This window comes from Vipera ursinii (assembly GCF_947247035.1).
Source record: "Vipera ursinii genome assembly, chromosome: Z".
NCBI classification, from domain to species: Eukaryota; Metazoa; Chordata; class Lepidosauria; order Squamata; family Viperidae; genus Vipera; species Vipera ursinii.
This window is the reverse complement of record NC_139517.1, coordinates 121,749,037-121,768,436: the sequence shown is the minus strand read 5'-3', so window position 1 is coordinate 121,768,436 and position 19,400 is coordinate 121,749,037. Positions and strand designations below refer to the sequence as shown.

General features: G+C 41.1%; 1 protein-coding gene across 2 annotated transcripts in view; it reads left to right on the top strand.

The window, feature by feature from the left end:
• The window catches only part of ACTR3B (actin related protein 3B), a 40,380-nt gene that overhangs the window by 9,508 nt on the left and 11,472 nt on the right, over positions 1 to 19,400 (top strand). For both annotated transcript variants that reach the window (XM_083377213.1, XM_083377214.1), the window contains exons 2-9: positions 1,842 to 1,897; positions 2,393 to 2,517; positions 5,924 to 6,034; positions 7,082 to 7,177; positions 8,348 to 8,455; positions 11,047 to 11,190; positions 12,729 to 12,902; positions 14,588 to 14,680. In XM_083377213.1, coding sequence (XP_083233339.1) covers positions 1,842 to 1,897; positions 2,393 to 2,517; positions 5,924 to 6,034; positions 7,082 to 7,177; positions 8,348 to 8,455; positions 11,047 to 11,190; positions 12,729 to 12,902; positions 14,588 to 14,680 — 907 coding nt within the window. The remainder of the gene's footprint in view (positions 1 to 1,841; positions 1,898 to 2,392; positions 2,518 to 5,923; positions 6,035 to 7,081; positions 7,178 to 8,347; positions 8,456 to 11,046; positions 11,191 to 12,728; positions 12,903 to 14,587; positions 14,681 to 19,400) is intronic.

Genomic DNA, 19,400 nt, shown 5'->3' with positions numbered 1-19,400 from the left:
AGATGATGCACCCTGCTTAGTCTACAGTTTTAAGTAACGCAGGACTAATTACTTTAGTGAAGCCAAAGCATTAATCTATAATGTTAAAATCAGTATATAGCAATTGGTAATTGAAACAATTATAAATTATATACATTCCAATAAGAAGAGTGAAGTAATCAAAGACTAAGCAGAATTAGGGATAAAAGGAAACTAGGCCGCCCAAGGACATGGTGGCCGGACACCATCAAAGCTGACAGCAGAGCATAGAACAACTCAAAGAAGCAGTGCAAGATCGGAAGATGTGGAGAGACCAGGCCCGTAGAGTTTCCAAGAGTTAAACGTGACTGAATGAATAACATAACCATCATTGAGCAGAATTAAACATCACATTAATCTAATAATTACTCTTTAGACATTCTTGAAGGTCTATCATTTTGGAGCTCACTGATCCATGAGAAAGTTCTGCAAATATAAGCAATGGAAAAACTGGACATGCAGTTATGGTCTTTAGCCCTGGGCTTAGAGGAGGGTGTGATCCAGGGGTCTTCAAACTTGGCCCTTTTATGACTTGTGAACTTCAACTCCCAGAATCCCACAGCCAGGCATGCTGGCTGTGGAATTCTGGGAGTTGAAGTCCACAAGTCATAAAAGGGCCAAGTTTGAAGACCCCTGGTGTGATCAGTAAGTGTGTTGTGTTGAAAGCTGAATGCTCAGCATTAAAGCAAGGCCTAGAAATGCTGGTAATCAATAAAACACATAGAATGCAGCCTAATTGTTTCTTCTTTCGAACTCATGCTTGCCTTCAAGCAGTAGTTAAAGTAGTTTAGTTTCCAGGTTGTTCTTAGAGTATATTACAGTATCCTAGCATGTTTTGAGCTACAGTTTTATTACTAGATTTTCATCTGATCTTTATTATTATTTATTTGTCACTCAAGGTGACAAACATATCCAACACACCTTCCTTCTGCTATATTCCCTACAACTACCAGCCTGTGAAATGGGCTGGGCTGAGAGAAAGGGACTGCACAAAGTCCCCCAGCTGGCTTTCATGCCCAAGGTGGGATTAGAACTCACCATCTCCTGGCGATTGGCCCAAAGTCACCCAGACAGCTATCATGTCTGAGGTAGGACTAAAACTTACAGTCTCTTGGTTTCTAGCCAGCACCTTAACCAACACATCAACCATCATTCTCAGGTAGAATTGCTGATGACCAGGGATAAAGGAAAGGCAGTCTTCAAATTTCTATGGGGAGCAGGCCAAGATGTTGCTTACCTTTAAACCAAACTGAAATCCATTCTTCTCAGAAGATGTTGATCAGTATTCTGGCCCCATCCTTCCAGACACTTTGGAACAATGATATTCAATTTATCATTACCAAAATACAAACGCACTTTAAAGCAGAGGTATCCAACCCTGGCAGCTTTAAGACTTATGGACTTCAACTCCCAGAATTCTTCAGCCAGCATGGAAGTTGAAGTCCACAAGTCTTAAAGTTGCCAAGGTTAGACACCCCTGCTTTCAAGGTTTCAGCAGTGGTGATGGTGAAATAAGATTTCTTTATGGCCCTCCCTGCTGCAGATTCATTTTGAAAATGGAGTCTTGTATACATTTGTATTTGTTCTAAGTCTTCTACTCCAGGGCAGGTGTAGAAACCCAGCAGTTTGGGTGAAGAGCCGTATTTCTGCTTTACGAAATGTTATGCATTTACCTGCGTGAAATTCTTGATCACAATATGTTTTTATTTTATACAGAAAAAAGCTGGCACAATGCGATGCATTTATTTACAAGCTGATTTGTATAAACTTGGCTTGGCTAAACCACACCGAGTCTCTGATTATCCACTTGCTTCTTATTCTAGGTACACAAAACTGGGTTATGCCGGAAATACTGAACCACAATTTATTATCCCATCATGTAAGTAGAGGGTGCTCTGTTTTCAAAATACGTGCTCATCAGTGGAAGCATTTGGCTTCTGTACTGTCTAGTGAGTTTCCTTGGGGGGTGGGGGTTTGAGGGTGGGATGTGTGGGTCTCTTTCTGTGAAGTAGTATTTACTACATTAGTGTCCTTGGCTAGTATGGAGCTGGAGAGACAAAGGCCTCCTTGCCAAGACTGGCCCTCATTAAGCCACTTTCTGGTTGCTATGACAAATCTTCTTTCCTTCCTATCTCTATTATGTGGCTGCCAGAGATCTGCCTTGATGAACAAGTGACTTCCTTTTTTACCTGACACCATGGATACAGCTTGAAAGACTTTTCACTTGGGGTACTCTTTGGGCAGCTTGCATTCTGAATTGAAGATGCCATCTGGCTGTGGGACAAAGCACCTCTCTAACAGCAAATATTTAACTGTTCTCCAAAGCAAGGGTATCAACAGGCTTGGTTATTTGCTTTGCAACTCTTTCATTTAGGCATTGCAATAAGAGAATCGGCCAAAGTAGGTGACCAGGCACAGAGGAGACTGGCCCAAGGCGTGGATGATCTAGACTTTTTCATTGGAGATGAAGCTCTCGTTAAGCCCACCTATGCTATAAAGGTAAAGTTGGAGTGAATAATGGGAGTGTTGGGCACAAAGAATCAGGAACATATGTTGAGTTTTGCTTTCAGAAGATTTATTGCTCAAAACTATACTCGAGAATCTCATCAGTTAAAGTTCAGTACTAAATTGGCACCAGTTAAGAACAGAATTCAAAAGAGGTTGGACTTAGACTATGGGAACGTAATGACAAGCTAATGACGTGGTTAACTCCCCCCCCCCAGCTCTGCTTACTCTTCTCATACATTGAGCTTTCAAAGGAATGGATGAACAGCCAGTTCTTTGCATTTCAGACATCTGCAGAAAGGATTCAAATAAATCAATATGGTGGATGTGCCCACATGATTGAAGCCCTGCTTCTTTTCGCAGGAAGTCCTTGACTTATGATCAGTCACTTAGTGACCATTTGACAGACATAAAAAAGGCTGCTTACAACCTGGATTTGAAGTGCCAATATATTCCCCTTCCCAGGTTCATGTGACTGCATTTTTGGAGACTCAACAACTTGCCTGCACTTATGGCTGATTGCAGAAGTACATGGTCACATGACTGCAATTTATGACACTTGCTGGAAAATAATGCTTATTTCTAGTTTCCAGCATAGTAAACAATGGGTTCACTTAATGACTGTGGTGTTTACAACTGCTGTGCTCTCTTAATGACCACTGTAAAAAAGATTGTAAAATGGGGCGTGGTCACATGGTGACCTGCTTAATGACTGTCAGACTTATGACTGAAATCGCAGGCTTAATTACATTTGTAAGGTACTTGAAAGGGTTTACTTGCAAGTAAAGGTTTATTACCTTTACTTGCATGCAAGGGCTCCAAATCACATTTAAGTGCCTGCTATCTTGATTATTTTGGCCCTCCTCTGCAGATGTTCTTTTAACCCATGTAAAGTTTTTGGCACATTCTGGGTCCTTAATCTTTCTGTACCATAGAACCCTTTGAGACTGCCGAAAGCTACGTTTAGCTTCCCAGAAAAGTATATTTGAAGACTTGCCATAAAATATATAGATATAGATTACATTAGACAGGAAAGCCTTGATGCTCAAATACAGTTATCGAAATATTAAAGAATAATTCAGATAATTTTAGCGAGTGATATTGATGTTTTGGGAGTTTTTAGGCTGTTAGTTGACTTTGTTATCTAGTTTCATTATGGGATGGAAAATTATAATTTATTTTCCATTTGAATTCACCGATCCCAAGCACACTATTCACCAATGTTTAGGTTCGTGCTCTGGGACTTCGGCTGCAAGCAGCTTGGGCCAGACACTGATCTCATGCTATCCTTTCTCCTGTCGGATTCTGAGGACTTTCCCCAGATCAAACGAAGCGATTGCCGTCGCTTTGTGATCCACGGGGCACCCCTCCTTCATGGTCACCTCTCCGGGGCAACTTTGGACCATCTAGGGTCCCCCAAGCAGGAAGAAACTAGCCGTGGGGAGCGGGAGGTCCACTTTCGCGCGGCTATGCGCTGTGGGCGCAAAACCGGAAGTCTCCCCATTCCCTGAAATTTAGTTTTCCTTCGTTCTCCTCTTCCAAAGGCTAATGTAGACCTTTCTACTTTGCCCTTGCATTTGTGTATCTGTGCAGATTCTCAGTCACCAGGTCATGATTGTGTCAAAGGTGCTGTTTTAAAAAGCAGCTGGGCTGGTTTTTTTCCTTGAGGAAGTCATTTTGTAAAACGTTTTTCTCAAGGAAAAAAGCAAAGTCTAGTTGCCTTTTGAAAAAGCACCTTTAAGATTACTGCATCTTCCAGCCTCTTGCTTTCTCTAAAATTTAAAATAAAGATGCATTTATTGGAAGGAAGATCCAGCAGAAATTTTTGAGGAAACCAAAGGCCGTTTGTAGGAGTAGGAACATATTTGGCAGAGAATTGAGTTAGACATTTACCAGACCATTCGAAGTTACAACAGCATTGAAAAAAAGTGACTAATGACCTTTTTTTGATGCTTATGAGTGTTGCAACATCATGGTGATGTGATCAAAATTCGAGCACTTAGCAACTGGCATGTATTTATTATGACAGCTACACTGTCCCAGGGTCATGTGATCACCATTTATAGCCTTCCAAGATGGCTTCTGATAAGCAAAACCAATGGGGAGGGCAGGATTCGCTTAACGACCACCTGATTCATTAACAACTGCAGTGATTCACTCAACTTTGGCAAAAGGGTGGTAAAATGGGGCAAAACTCATTTATCAACTGACTTGTTTAACAATGGAAATTTTGGGCTCAATTGTGGTCACAAGCCAAGGACTACTGGTATTGTTTGTTACAAATTCATTAGAAGGAAGAAACTAGTAAGACGGAGCCTTGGTGGAGCAGTGGGCTAATGCCTCCTTAAGTAACACCAGCTGCCTGCAATTAGTGCAGGTTCGAGTCCCACCAGGCTCAAGGTTGACTCAGCCTTCCATCCTTCCGAGGTAGGTAAAATGAGGACCCAGATTGTTGGGGGGCAATTAAGCTGACTTTGTAATAATGCCGCTTGGGGTGTGTGTGAAAGCCCTAATAAGCAGGCATATACATAGAATGAAGGCTACTGCTAAGCTTGTAAGCCGCCCTGAGTCTTCGGAGAAGGGCGGGATATAAATGAAATTTTTTTAAAAAATGTAAAAGGTTGTCCCAAAGGTGCTTTTTCAGGAGGCAACTGGACTTTCTTGTTTTTCTTCGAAGATGTTTTGCTTCTCATCCAAGAAGCTTCTTCAGCTCTGACTAGATGGTGGGGAATGGAAGGATTTCCCAGCTGTCTGCAAGAAATATAAATCCTTCCATTCCCCACCATCCAGTCAGAGCTGAAGAAGCCTCTTGGATGAGAAGCAAAACATCTTCAAAGAAAAACAAAGTCCAGTTGCCTCCTGAAAAAGCACCTTTGGGACAGCCTTGACCTGGATGACTGAGAATTTCCATAGACACGTAAAAGGGAGTGATGCATAGCATCTGATCTTTTCTTTGTGTTTCTTGAGCTGGGCTATGGAAGAAATTTGCAGGACATTCTTCCTAAAGTTGGGTCTAGGCAAAAAGTATGGCTGGTTCAGGAGTTCTGGGAGTTGAGTCCACAAGTCATAAAAGAGCCAAGGTTCCCCATCCCTGGTCTAAGACACTGGAACTGTCCCCTTAAACCCTTCTCAGATTTAACTGAGGTCTAAGTCCAAGTGAGGCCATTCTTTTAAAGCTCCAATGAACTCCTAGGAATGTGAAGGGACCTCTTGTTTTCAGGGCCATAGTATATCATGTATCTTTCATATCGAAGTCCAAGGGACAAGTCTCACCCAAATTATAATGTTGCACAAGGTGCTAGTTGAGTGGGGTGATGGAACAGACCTTTGTTTCTTCAAGATAAAGATGACAGTTTTATTCATGGAATGATAATTGTGATTCCTTTCTCCTTCCCTTCAGTGGCCTATCCGACATGGCATGGTGGAAGACTGGGATCTTATGGAAAGGTTCATGGAACATATTATTTTTAAATATCTTCGAGCTGAACCTGAAGATCATTATTTTTTAATGGTAAGACCAAGAGGCAAATGGTACCCTATATCAGGGTCCTCAACCTTGTCAACTTTAAGACTTGTGGACTTCAACTCACCTGCTGCCGGCGTCAACTTCCCTCCGCCCTGTGCGTTCCCACAGAGAGGGCCTCCTCAGGGTGTCAGAGAATGTCGGCTGGTGGCCCCCAGGGGGAGGGCCTTCTCTGTGGGCGCCCCGGCCTTATGGAATCAGCTGCCGGTTGAGCTCCGGACGGCGCCTGACCTTCGCTCCTTCCAACGCGGTCTGAAGACCTATCTATTTGAACAAGCTGGCCTGGCCTGATGGGGGATGTGTTGGGGGTTTTATTGCGGATTTTTTATACTATTATTTATTGTTTTAGCTCGGCCTCCTATTTAATTCTCTTTTAACTTTTGTACTCTGTATTTTATATGTGCCCTGTTCACCGCCCTGAGTCCTTCGGGAGAAGGGCGGTATACAAATATAATAAACTTAAACTTAAACTCCCAGAATTCTGAGAATTGAAGTCCACAAGTCTTAAAGTTGACAAGGTTGAGGACCCCTGCCCTATATCATGTTTAAGTATTATTTATATCAATCACATTTTGACATTAGTAATATAAGCAGACGCTTAAAAGAAAAGGAAAAAAAAGTGGGAAAGTCCCCATCGCAAATGGTTGGAACTTGGAGCAGGTTTTATTTGACAAACAGATTTACAATCCTGACTTTACCCAAGTGACGCACAGACAGTGTCCCTTTCAAAAAAATAATATCCTAAGCATTTCTATAAAAAGTTTATTGGAGTCAGGAGAGCCAAAGTGAGAGAATAAATAGAGCAGAATATTATGTTAAGCAATAAAGAAAACAAGGGATGGTAAATATTCCAACACCAGTTTAATTGTTGCCAATATATTAAAAAAAAAATTAACCGTCGGTTCGCTAACTGTATTCTTGTCAAAACTTTAGCTGTCAAAAGAGAGAATTTCAATGAACACACATACCATCTATCAACCTTGATAAAATATGTGATTGGTATCTTCTTTATTTAACTCTCTCTTTTGGAAATAGACTGAACCTCCGCTGAACACACCTGAAAACCGAGAATATCTTGCAGAGATCATGTTTGAATCATTTAACATACCTGGACTTTATATTGCTGTGCAGGTAAAATCAAATGGGTTCTTCCTGGGATGCTGCTTTTGGCACTGGACACAGAGGCTTCTCTGTGCATTAAGTTCTGTTTTTTCAGAATATGTTCTGGAAGAGGGTGTCCAAAAGATGAAGATGGCAGTTGCAACAGAGTTTGGATCATGCAGTTGCCTTTTTTTAAACCTCCCAGCAAAAGTCTCTGATTGATGTGAACGAGACTGCTAAAGGGCTGATCTTATATACATAGAAAGAGGAAGCGAAATCATTCTTACAAAGTCAGTTTGGTTTTAGGAAGGAAGGAAGGAAGGAGGGAAAGGAAGAAAGGAAGGAAGGAAGGAAGGCTTTTGCTGTGATGTCATTATATTTCATCTCTGTAGCAAAGATTATTTTACTGAACTATTTTTCCAAATGTTTTCCGTTTTGCATTATTGCATAATCCCTCCCTCCCTCCCTCCCTCCCTCCCTCCCTCCCTTCCTTCCTTCCTTCCTTCCTTCCTTCCTTCCTTCCTTCCTTCCTTCCTTCTTTCTTTCCTTTCACAGCTTCACAAAAACTAAGGGAAACTCTTGGTTCCAGTTAATGTTATCAACATGTTTGGGGCTATTTCTTTGGAAAGATATGTTTCTTCTTCCACCATAGATAGTGCCTTATTCAATTACTGTTCCTTTCCTGTCTAGACACGGCTCCAGGAATCTAACATAGTCTCGTGATTATTTTGGTTTGTGGACTAACTAGCATGGGGATCAGAGAGAACATCTGTAGAAGTAGAAGTCATTATTCTAGGACAGTGTTTCTCAACCTTAGCAAGACCTGTGGTCTTCAACTCCCAGAATTTCCCAGTGGGCATGCTCGCTGAAGAATTCTGGGAGTTGAAGTCCACAGCTCTTAAAGTTGGTCCGGGAAATATTGGTTCAGGAAGACCAGTCTGCCATTCTACAGAAGGCATAGAAAGTGCTTTTATTTTTAATGTTATTTTACTGAAATGTCTTTTTAGGTTTTCTTTTCTTTGGTTTTAAAAAAGATATTTATTTATTTATTTATTTATTTATTTATTTATTTATTTATTTATTATCTATTATTGATTGATTGTATAGAGTCCCACCTGGGCTTGGAAATTTACCAACTCTTTGGGAAATTGGGGAGAAATTCTGTATTACTGTTGTATTTTTTCAAATTACCTTTCACAGGCAGTGCTAGCCTTAGCTGCATCCTGGACTTCACGACAAGTTGGCAACCGTACCTTAACTGGCACAGTTGTTGACAGTGGTGATGGGGTGACTCACGTCATTCCAGTGGTAAGTACGATGTACACGTAGCCCTCGACTTAGGATCATTCATTTAACGATGGGTCAAAATTACAATGGCCTTGGAAAAAATGATTGTGCTCTCAATGATGTTACTCACCACTCCCATAGTCACATGACTACTTATTTATTTATTATTTATTTGGATTTATATACCGCCCCTCTCCAAAAGGACTCGGGGCGGTGTACAGGGCAATTAAAACACTATAAACAACACATAATGTATAAAATTAAAATGAGATTAAATCAAATAGCCCTAAACAATAAACACATACTAAAATTTTAAGTTTTTAAAATTTAAAATCTAAAATCCCAGTCCCTCAGTCCAGGCCGGCAAGTTCAAATAGCCAAGTCTTCAGGTCGCGGCGAAACGAGCGAAGGTCGGGAGCCATCCGGACCTCAACCGGAAGCTGATTCCAGAGGGCAGGCACGCCCACAGAGAATGCTCTCCCCCTGGGGGCCGCCAGTCGACATTCCCTGACCGACGGCACCCTGAGGAGGCCCTCTGTGGGAGCGCACAGGGCGATGGGAAGTTAACGCCGGCAAAAGGTGCTCCCGTAAATAACCCGGACCCATGCCATGCCACTTATGGTATCACAATTTGGGTGCTTGGCAACCAGCTCTCGTTGATGAGTGATTGCAGTGTCCTACAGTCACACAATCACAGTTTGCAATCTTCTATGCTGATTTTTGGCAAAAAAAATGTCCATTGGGAAAAACTGGATTTGGTTAACATGATTTGCTTAACAAGTGCAGTGATGCACTTAATGTTTGCTGCAAAAATTGTCATAAATTTGGGTCCAAGTTGACTTAAGACTGCAATGACTTATGATGGAAATTCCAGTCTCAGTTGGGGTCATAAGTTAAGAGAGTACCTGTAGGCTCTTAGTTTTTCTGTTTTGTTTTGGGGTACTGCTAATTACACCAGAAAGTAAGTTTTAGATCTAAAGAGGTGAGGAAATGTATTAAGATAGTGCAATGGTTTTGGAGGATGTACTTGGGAAGACATGAACACAACACTTGTGTGTGGCTGTTTAAAACAAACACATCTGCTTCCAGAAGCTTCTGCGTCATGCCTGAAACCATAGAATTTATGATCAGTCTTGTAAATTCGCAGGATTCCCCCCCCCCCCGGGCCTTTAGTGGAGGCTATTTTAATAAAAGTCAATAAATGTCCACTTTCACTATTCCTAAAAGTTATTTTCTGTGCCAGGTGTTCCCAATGTTTATCTTTAAAGATAATGTCAAAGACAAATCTCTAAGACAAATCTCAGTAAAAAAAAGGTTTATTTGCTATACCAGGTTTTACCACAAGATGTCCTTAATAGCATGTACAATCCTTTTGCAAACTAATATAATATAAGTCTTTTATCCAATTAATTTATTTTTAGTAGTAAATAGGGTAGTAGGTCCTTGTAAAAATAAGCAATAAAAACTTTTTAGTGGCCCCAAAATTTCAGAGGTAGAAATAAGGTTGCTTAGTTATTTAGTTTAGTCATTTGATTTCTTTTGAGGCTTTAAGGTTGTAAATCCCCAAGTAAGCAGTCGCCAATCTTTCAAGAAGGGGAGAAAAGATTTTCAAGAAAGTCCCACAGGAAAGTAATTAGGGAAGTAAGAAGGGTAAGGTCTCACCCAAATCCTCCAGATTGCTTCGTTGTGCTTGGTAGTAATTTTGGCTTTCAGCAAGTAACGGCTTAGTGATTGGCTATGTTAATGGCCGATCTCTTCTTCTTCGGGCCAGAGAAGTAACTCTGGGTCAAACGGAGAGCTGCCGCCCTTCCGCGATTGCAGAGAGAGACTCCTCATGGTGGTCGCCCCTGCAGGGCGACTTTTAACTCTTTGCAGGGTCCTCCGAGGGAGAAAGACCGGACGGTGGTGGGAGAGCTTCTCCCAGAACGTCCTCCAGAGCTGCGCACGCAAACCAGAAGCCTCTTCTCTTCTCTTCTCTTCTCTTCTCTTCTCTTCTCTTCTCTTCTCTTCTCTTCTCTTCTCTTCTCTTCTATTCTATTCTATTCTATTCTATTCTATACTATTCTTGCAAGGTGGTGTGCCATATTGACTTTTTTTTTCTCTTTAAAGCTCTATTAAGTAATATAGATAGTTTTGACTTATAACCATTCATTTAGTGACCATTTGAAGCTACAGGAGTGCTGAAAAAAGTGACTTACAACCAGTGCTTATACTTAGAACTGTTGCAGCATCTCCATGATTAACTGACCAAAACCTGGGCACTCGGCATGTATTTTCGATGTATTGCCATGTCCTGAGGTCACATGCTCACCATTTGCAACCTTCCCACCTAATGAAGCAAGCTACGTTCACTTAACAGCTGCATGATTCACTTAACAACTGCAGCGATTCACTTAACAACCATGGCAAAAATGTTATAAAATGAGGCACAATTCACTTAACAACAAGTGAATTGTTAAGCAACATTTGCTTAACAATGGAAATTCTGGTTCCAACTGTGGTTGTAAATCAAGGACTACTGTAACTGATTGAAAAGCGGGATGCCCCAGATTCTGAACTGCTTATACTGTTGGACATCTAAAGCTGAGTAACTTTCTCCCCCCCTTCGGAAGGCAGAAGGTTATGTAATTGGCAGCTGCATCAAGCACATCCCCATCGCAGGAAGAGACATCACGTATTTTATTCAGCAACTCCTAAGGGAAAGGGAGATGGGGATCCCTCCAGAGCAATCCTTGGAAACAGCAAAGGCTATAAAGGTAAGTACTTATTTCTATTTCTCTGGAATGTAAAGTGTGCTCCCCATGGTTTCTGGATACCCCATTTATTTTAAAATGATGGTACAAGGGACTTGTAAAACATTCTGTCACAGAATACCTCAATCCCAGAATAGGTTCCTCCAGCCTCAAAACAGATTGTTTTTCACAGAAGCGTTCCAACAATTAGTTACAACGCTTCCAAAATCCTTGGAATAGCCTGATTAGGAACTGGGATCTTCTTGTGAAGGCTGCCTTTGTAGACAAGGAAATGCGTAGTGTTTCTAGTAGTTAAGGCTAGAAATCTGGAGACAAGTCCTAGTCCTGCCCTAGGCATGGAAGCTGGCAAGGTTGTTAAGGAATTTGTTGTGCAGAGGTCTCCTTGTGCTACCAAAGAGTTGCACAGACAAGGAAGGGTACTGAGAGCAGTAAGAGTCACACACAGGAGTACACTGAGTTGTAAAAGCAAAAAGTATTTTACTTTGAGGTGGTGTGAAAACAAAAATGCACAGTCAAAAATAAACAGTCCAAGTCATACACAATAGCAACAGTCCAAGGAGTAATCCAAACTACAAAGTCTTCTTACTGGTCCAGAGGTCAATACACAGTTCAGGTTACAACAGTAGTAAACCAACAGCAGAGCAAAAACAGTAATAGTAGAGATCAGTGAATTCAGAGAGAGAAAGAAGCTACGTTACTAGCTCCCTCTTATGGCCATGAGAACACTTACACACCCATTGGCCAATTAACTTCTTAAAGACATAGCATTATGGTTAATATATTTTCAACCCAACATTGTAGGCTAGCACCATATGCCTAACAAAGGTGTCTTTGGGCCAGGCAGTCTCTTTCAGCCCAACCCACCTTGTAGGTTTGTTGTGGGGAACGAGGAGGAAGGAGTATTAGGTATCTCTGCCACCTTGAATTATTTTTAAAAATAGTAAAGGTAGAATAAAATAATAATAATAAAAAACTTTTAAGGTAGTTGGACTTCAACTCCTGGCACATTGGTGAATGAACGTAAATGTCAGCCTCACTAGATGGACTTGACCAAGAAATCAAAACTAAAACTACACTGATTGAGACTGGATATAATAACACAATCTTGCAAGTCTGATTGAGCTGTAAGCCCTCCCTGTAATTCGGTGAATAAGGGAGAATTTGCCTGATCCACTTCTGAATGTTATGTGGATGTTCTTGGCTTAAAAAGTGCTCTATTTCTTCTTTTGCCTGCAAGTCCTGCATGACGCAATTGCCGTGTGATTTTAGGAAAAGAGTGACAGCAGTTTGAAGGGGTAGCCTTGCAATGCAAAATATTGCCCAACCCCATTAAGTCAACGTAGCTCACCAGTTCTCTGATCAGTTTTTTTTTTTACTCATGGCTTTTAGGTCCTGATAATAAACATTTTTTTTCTCAACATTGTACAGTATAGGACCACCAAATGAGCAGAATTCAGAATCACGTATGAAGAAGTTACACTTTTAATCTTACCTTCTTTCATCCAGTGAAACAATTTCCTTCTTTATTTTATCGTTTGCAGGAAAAGTACTGTTACATTTGTCCTGACATAGTAAAAGAATTTGCAAAGTATGATGTTGATCCCCACAAATGGATTAAGCAATACACAGGGATCAATGCCATCAATAAAAACACATTTACGATAGATGTCGGCTATGAAAGATTCCTTGGGCCAGAGGTTTTCTTTCATCCAGAGGTAAGAGACAAGATTGCTATAGTAGAAGTCATTGCAGTAGTAGTAGTAGTAGTAGTAGTAGTAGTAGTTGCAAGGGTGGTAATAAGAAAGCAGGAAGGCAGGCATGAGGCAGGCAGGAAGGAAAGAAGGCAATGGTACTCATGGATGTAAGGCACCATCTTATGGCCAAATTATTTTCTACCAGTGTTAGAAAATACACAACTTCCACTTGATATAGATTAGTCATTCTCAACCTTAGTAAGTTTAACATGTGTGGACTTCAATTGAAGGGAGGCTGTCTGGGGAATTCTGGGTGTTGAAGTCCACCCATTCTAAAGTTCCCAAAATTGAAAAACGTTGTGTTAGGTATTTTTTTGTTTGTTTTTGACATGAAGTTCATTCTGGACAGAAGGCCGTTCATCTCTTTTGGCCACCTCTTCTTTGACCAGCAGAATTAATGGCTATGGTTAAGATCCACATGTAGTGTGGCCATATCCTTTATCACCCAACCCAGGCCTTTTGTGTGGGAAAAGGTGAAAAACTAGCTGGGGATGAAGGCTCAAGGGAAACAGACGTGGAAGGGTTATGAGTTAGCTGCTGTGGGGAAAAAGGGGGCATCTGGCTAGCAGCCTTGCAAGGGAAGAATAGTGGAGTGTGCCTGGGGCTGATTTTGCATTCACAAAGTACTGGCCTTGCTAAACAACTGTTACTAACAATCCTACTTCACTAAGAAATGAAAAATCCAGGACAAACACTAAAGCAGATGGAATGCTAGGATAACAAGCATAAACTGAGATGATCCAAGAAAACCAGAATGGTTGGTCACCTTGTCCGTGAGAAACTCCTTTTAAGAAGAGATTGGACCACTATTTGTCCGAAACGGTATAGGGTTCCCTCCTTCAGCAGAGGATTGGACTAGAAGACCTCCAAGGTCCCTTCCAACTGTGTTATTCTGTTAAATTTAAAGTGTAAGAGCTGTTACTGACAAATTCAGCTGGCTTTGTTTTTCAGGAGCTCTGATGATGTAAGTCCTTAGAACAGAACAGAAAGTGAATGAACTTGTCAATTTTTTAACCCAGCAATGGGAGAAATAAATGATGCTTCCTTGCCCAGACTATGTGAAATCCAGAGAAGGTTCCCCCCCCCGCACCTTTGACAGTTCCTTGTTATTGGTTGCATGTCACTTCTCTTGCTCACCTACAACAGATCTTGTTAGCTCCCAAGGAAGGACTTATGACAAGAATTGGGACCAGAATGTCTGCCACTATGTGATGATATTGTTAAATGAGTTGCACCTGATTTTGTGACCTTTTTGCCATAGTTCTTAAACGAATCACATGGTTACAAAGCGAATTCGCTTCCCCCATTGACATTGCTTGTCAGAAGCTTACTGGCAAAGTCACCAATTGCAATCATATGACACCAGGATGCTGCAGCCATTGTACATATATGTGTCAGAGTTTTGATCACATGACAGTGAGGATGCTGTGACAGTCGTAAGCACAAGGACCAGTCATAAGTCACATTTTTCAGCTGCAGCGTAGCTTCAAACAGTCATTAAAGCAATGGCCATAGTACGAGAATTACCTGCACGCTTTTTTCAGCTGTTATAACTTCAGCTGTTATAAGTTTAAACCAATTTTCATAATTCCAGTGCTTTTTATATGTGCATTATTTGATTATCTGTCTCTCTTATTTATTTTTAGTTTGCCAATCCAGATTTTATAGACTCTATTTCGAATGTTGTGGATGAAGTTATACAGAACTGTCCCATTGATGTTCGACGTCCTTTGTATAAGGTACATAGAGAGACAGAATTATTAAATGACATTTAGGTGAAATTTAAAGTCTCACACCATGTGTGTCTGCCTGCTGGTTTGATTAGTAGCTTGTAGATAGAGGGATAAACAGAAATAGATTACGATCTTGAAAACATACTTTTGGTAAAAACTGCTTTTATTTTCCGTGTTATTCCAACACTGAACATTTCTGAACATTATTAGGTGTCCAGCTATGGATTCAGCTTTTCTCATGCTTTTACAGTTCATCAATACTTGGAGAAGTAGACAAAAATCACACATTTATTTTTTATTTGTTTTATTATTCTTAACAAATTTGGAGCCTGCCCATTTCACTGACAAGGTAATTTTACCTTGATGGTTCCTGGTTTATGGTCCAAGGGGCACTGATGACCCACAAAATACGACAGGTGATCATTGATGTAGGCAAAAATGAAATGAGATATTATAAAAATATTTAAGTGGCTCTAGTTGCTGGAGACTTTTGGTAGCCTCATAATTCTAAAAATATTATGAGGTTTACTAATCTCATGAAATTTCAGCTATTAAAAAATAAAATTTTCATAATTAAACCCATGCATATGTTTGTCAAGTCGAATAGAATAGAATTAGAAAAGAACAGAATAAAATAGAAAGAATAAAATATTTTATTTGGTCAAGTGCAATTAGACACACAAGGAATTTGTCTTACATACCTTTATCTTTATTTCTTTTATTTTTATTAAAAAAACCCTTGTAGGGATAAACATATTTAAAATGGTAATGTAATTTAGCAGGAAAAGATTCATTTAAATTTCCTTGCCTGCTATCTGTGCATTCTCGGCTAGTTCATTTCTTAGCCATCCTAGCACCCTTAAGTTAAATTGGTGTGATTAAACATTAGTTGGCATTTTCACACAAGCAAGGAGGTACATATTTCATTTAAGTTGTGCCTTGATGGATGCTGCCAATAAGAAACTATGACAGTCCTAGAATTACAAGGAAGTGCCTTGAAGGCCTTCTTAGACTATTTTTTATATTAAGTTAGGATAATTAGCTCCATTGTGGATCATTTTATACTTACTTATATTGAATTGTATTTATCTTTTGCTTGATCACTTACATCCCAACAGGTTAACATTCTCTTTTTCCCTATGTCTCTCTTAAAGACATATAATAACTCTATTTTTTAGCTTTTATTAGCTTCATTTTTTCCTTTTTAAATGGGCTGCTGAACCATTAGGATCAGCTGAGAGCCTTTTAATTAGATGCATGATGTTAATTATCAAGTTCATTTATGAAGAAATAGTAGTTCTGTCTGTTATATTTGGATCCTTTGTCTTCATTGTTTTGGCTTATCAGTGGGGTGTACAAAAGATGCCAAGGATAGAGATAGTCTTGAGGAAGGCAATCCATGACTACTATGTAAATATCTACTTAGCCCAGGTAGAGAGGGTGAGATAAACACTCAAGATTGCCCTGTCTTGATTCTCTTTAGTATGAAGAGGAGAAAGAATCTTAGACAGGCTTTAAGATTCTGCTATTATATTTTGTGTCAACACAGTTCAAATATGTTTTTTTGTGATGTCTCTTTCCTGACCTGGGAAGAGAAAACGTTTTGTAATGGAATGCATGGATAATCTTGGGGAAAAGGGGGAAAAAACAAGGTCATCATTTTCAAAGTCCTTTATAGTGTGGTATCTGAAGAATTGCCTTTCCCCAATGGTATTAACCGCCCCACTCATTCCAACAGAAAGGGCCTACTGTGGATTTGGAAGACTCTAAAAACTTGGCTGTGCTGCTTGGTCTGGGCCCTGATACAATGTGATTGGCTGACAGAGTAGATATGATTCTCACCTCCAGGCTGCCCATCATTTTGGTCCTTAACTTTTAATCTTTTTATTCGAATTTTATTTTTTTTAGTACTTTCAAACTTTTTGCTATGCAGTGATAGCTTAGAGCAGCGATGGCGAACCTTTTAGAGCAGGGGTGTCAAACTCAATTTCATTGAGGGCCACATCAGCATTGCGGTTGCCCTCAGGAGGCTGGGTGGGCGTGGCCTACTGGGTGGGCGTGGCTAGAGTGCGTATGGCCTACTGGGTGGGCGTGGCCAGCTCTACATCATTCGCATCAAGGGTGCCTATGGGGGCCTGGGCAAGAGTGGGACAGATCTAGGGGTCTCTGGCAAGAGGAGGGTCTCTGGGCCAGGGCCAAGGCAGTGGGGGCCGTTCCCTCACTGTTTCCAGGATGGCTTCGCGGGCCGCATGAAACCACTTCGCGGGCCAGATCCGGCCCCCGGGCCTTGTGTTTGACATGTCTGTTTTAGAGACCGAGTGCCCAAACTGCAACCCAAAAGCCACTTATTTGTTGCAAAGTGCCAGGGCTGCATCAGCATTGTGGTGCCCTCAGGGGCGGCGGGGGGCGTGGCTGCAGTGGTCAGGGCAGACTGGGTGAGCCTGGCTGGGGCCAGTCCCTCGCCATCCCTGGGGCATCCCCGGATGGGCAACGCCGCTTGCTTGCTCATTTCCTGCCCTGTCGCTTCCAAACTCCACATGCTTCACTACTCTGGCGAACTCTGCTGGGGCAACGGCGCGCGTGCCCATAGAGGGCTCTGAGTGCTGCCTCTGGCACGTGTGCCATAGGTTTGCCACCACTGGCTTAGAGCACAACTGCTTTGAAAGCGGGTAGCAGCCAACGCTGGCTTTATTTCCTTTGGAGTTTGTTTGCTTCTTGTCAATAAACTGTTCCTGAGAACTCGGCACTCGTCTCGGTTGCTTGATTTTCCTGCTCTCCGGACGGGGCCTGAGACTCATCGTATTCAATGCATTTTGACATAAAAATTTTGTCCCAGTACTCATTGTTCATTTGGTGCCGTTTGGGTTTGTTTAGTTTGTTTGGTACACACAACCTTGAACTTATGTTGGCTGCTTGTGACTCACTACATTATTCCTTATGGGGAAAAAATGTTTGGTACTCATCATTTTTAGTATTCATTGTGCTTCCTGGAACCAATTAACGATGATACCATTATATTGTAAGCTGAAAGAAGAGGCAGTCAAGCTATTCTCCAAAGGACCTGAGGCAGGACAAGAAGCAACGGATGGAAACTAGTCAAGGAGAGAAGCAACCTAGAACTAAGGAGAAATTTCCTGACAGTTAGAACAATTTATCAGTGGAACAACCTGCCTCCAGAAGTTATGAATGCTCCAACACTGGAGGCTTTCAAGAGGAGACTGGACAACCGTTTGTCTGAAATGGCATAGGGCAGTGATGGCAAACCTTTTAGAGACCGAGTGCCCAAACTGCAACCCAAAACCCACTTATGTATCGTCGGGTGCCTGGTGGGCGTGGCCCATTGGGTGGGTGTGGCCCATTGGGTGGACATGGTTGTGGTGGTAATGGCAGACTGGGTGAGACCAAAAAGTTCAATCAATCAATTCCAACTTTGTGAGATTTTTTTTCCCCACGAGAAGTTGAAATTGATTGATTGATTGAACCTTCCTTTTTTTGCACAAGGGGGTGGAGACCTAAAGTGAAAAGGTTTTATAAAACTAGAGGATTCTGGTTTGTGCGTGCGTCGCTTTTGGACGCACAAGAAGAGCTCTCTCCCTGCCGTCCAATCCTTCTTCATTGGAGGACCCTGGAAAGGGTCGAAAGTCGCCCTGGAAGGGTAAACACCACAAGGAGGCCCTCCTGTGATCATGGAAGGGTGGCAGCCCTTCGCTTGAATCTGGAGCAGCTCCTTTTGGCCCAAAGAAGAAGAGACCGGCCATCAAGATGGCCAATCATTAAGCCGTTCCCTGCCAAAAGCCAAAAGCACTACCTAGCACAATGAAGCAATCTGGAGGACCTGGGTGAGACCTTACCTTTCTTATTCCCTTAACTGCCTGCCTGTGGGACTTTTCTGAAAATTTTCTCCCCGTTTTTTTTTTAAAAACGGCCTTTGTATACTTGGGGAATAACATTTTAAGCCTTAAAGTGTGGAAGGAAAAAAACCATCTGATTAAGCAAAGAAATTAAGCAATCTTATTTCTACTCATTAAAAAGCTCCTATTTTTGTGGGGATCTACTATCCTATTTTCTGTTTAAGATGTGAATTAAGGAGAAAAGAATGGACTAATTATATTAATTTGGAAAAAAAAGAATTTTACAACTTATTCTATATGCTATTGATGACATCTTGTGGCTAAACCTGGAATTGCAAGTAAACCTTTTGCTTATTGTGAGAGCTGACTGAATAACAGAGCTGTCCTTGATATTATCTTCAAAGATAAGTGTGGGAACACCTGGCACTGAAAACCACTTTTAGGAGCACTGGAGGTGGAAAATTATTGACTCTTATTAAAATAGCCCCCATGGAAGACTTAGCTGTAAACACCAACGAAATGGATGACTATATCCCACCACTTAACTACAAATTGATATTGGACACAATCTTGGCTATAACTGAGCAAATTAAAGCCAAATTGCATGATAAACCTGACAACTTACAGACACTAAACCAAACTTTGACCTTAAATGATGAACTGACAATTCAAAAACAAATAGAAGAAGTGGAAATTAACATCAAAATAGGAGACTTCAAAGAGCAACAAACGCAGCCTACAGTGAACCTTGAAGTCCAAACTCCAACTTCAACTACAAAACTTACAACTCAAAAAACAACACCCGAAGAAAGCAACATTAAGAGTGAAGATATCAAAGGCCTTCAAATACAGTATGTTGAGGATTCAGCTAATCA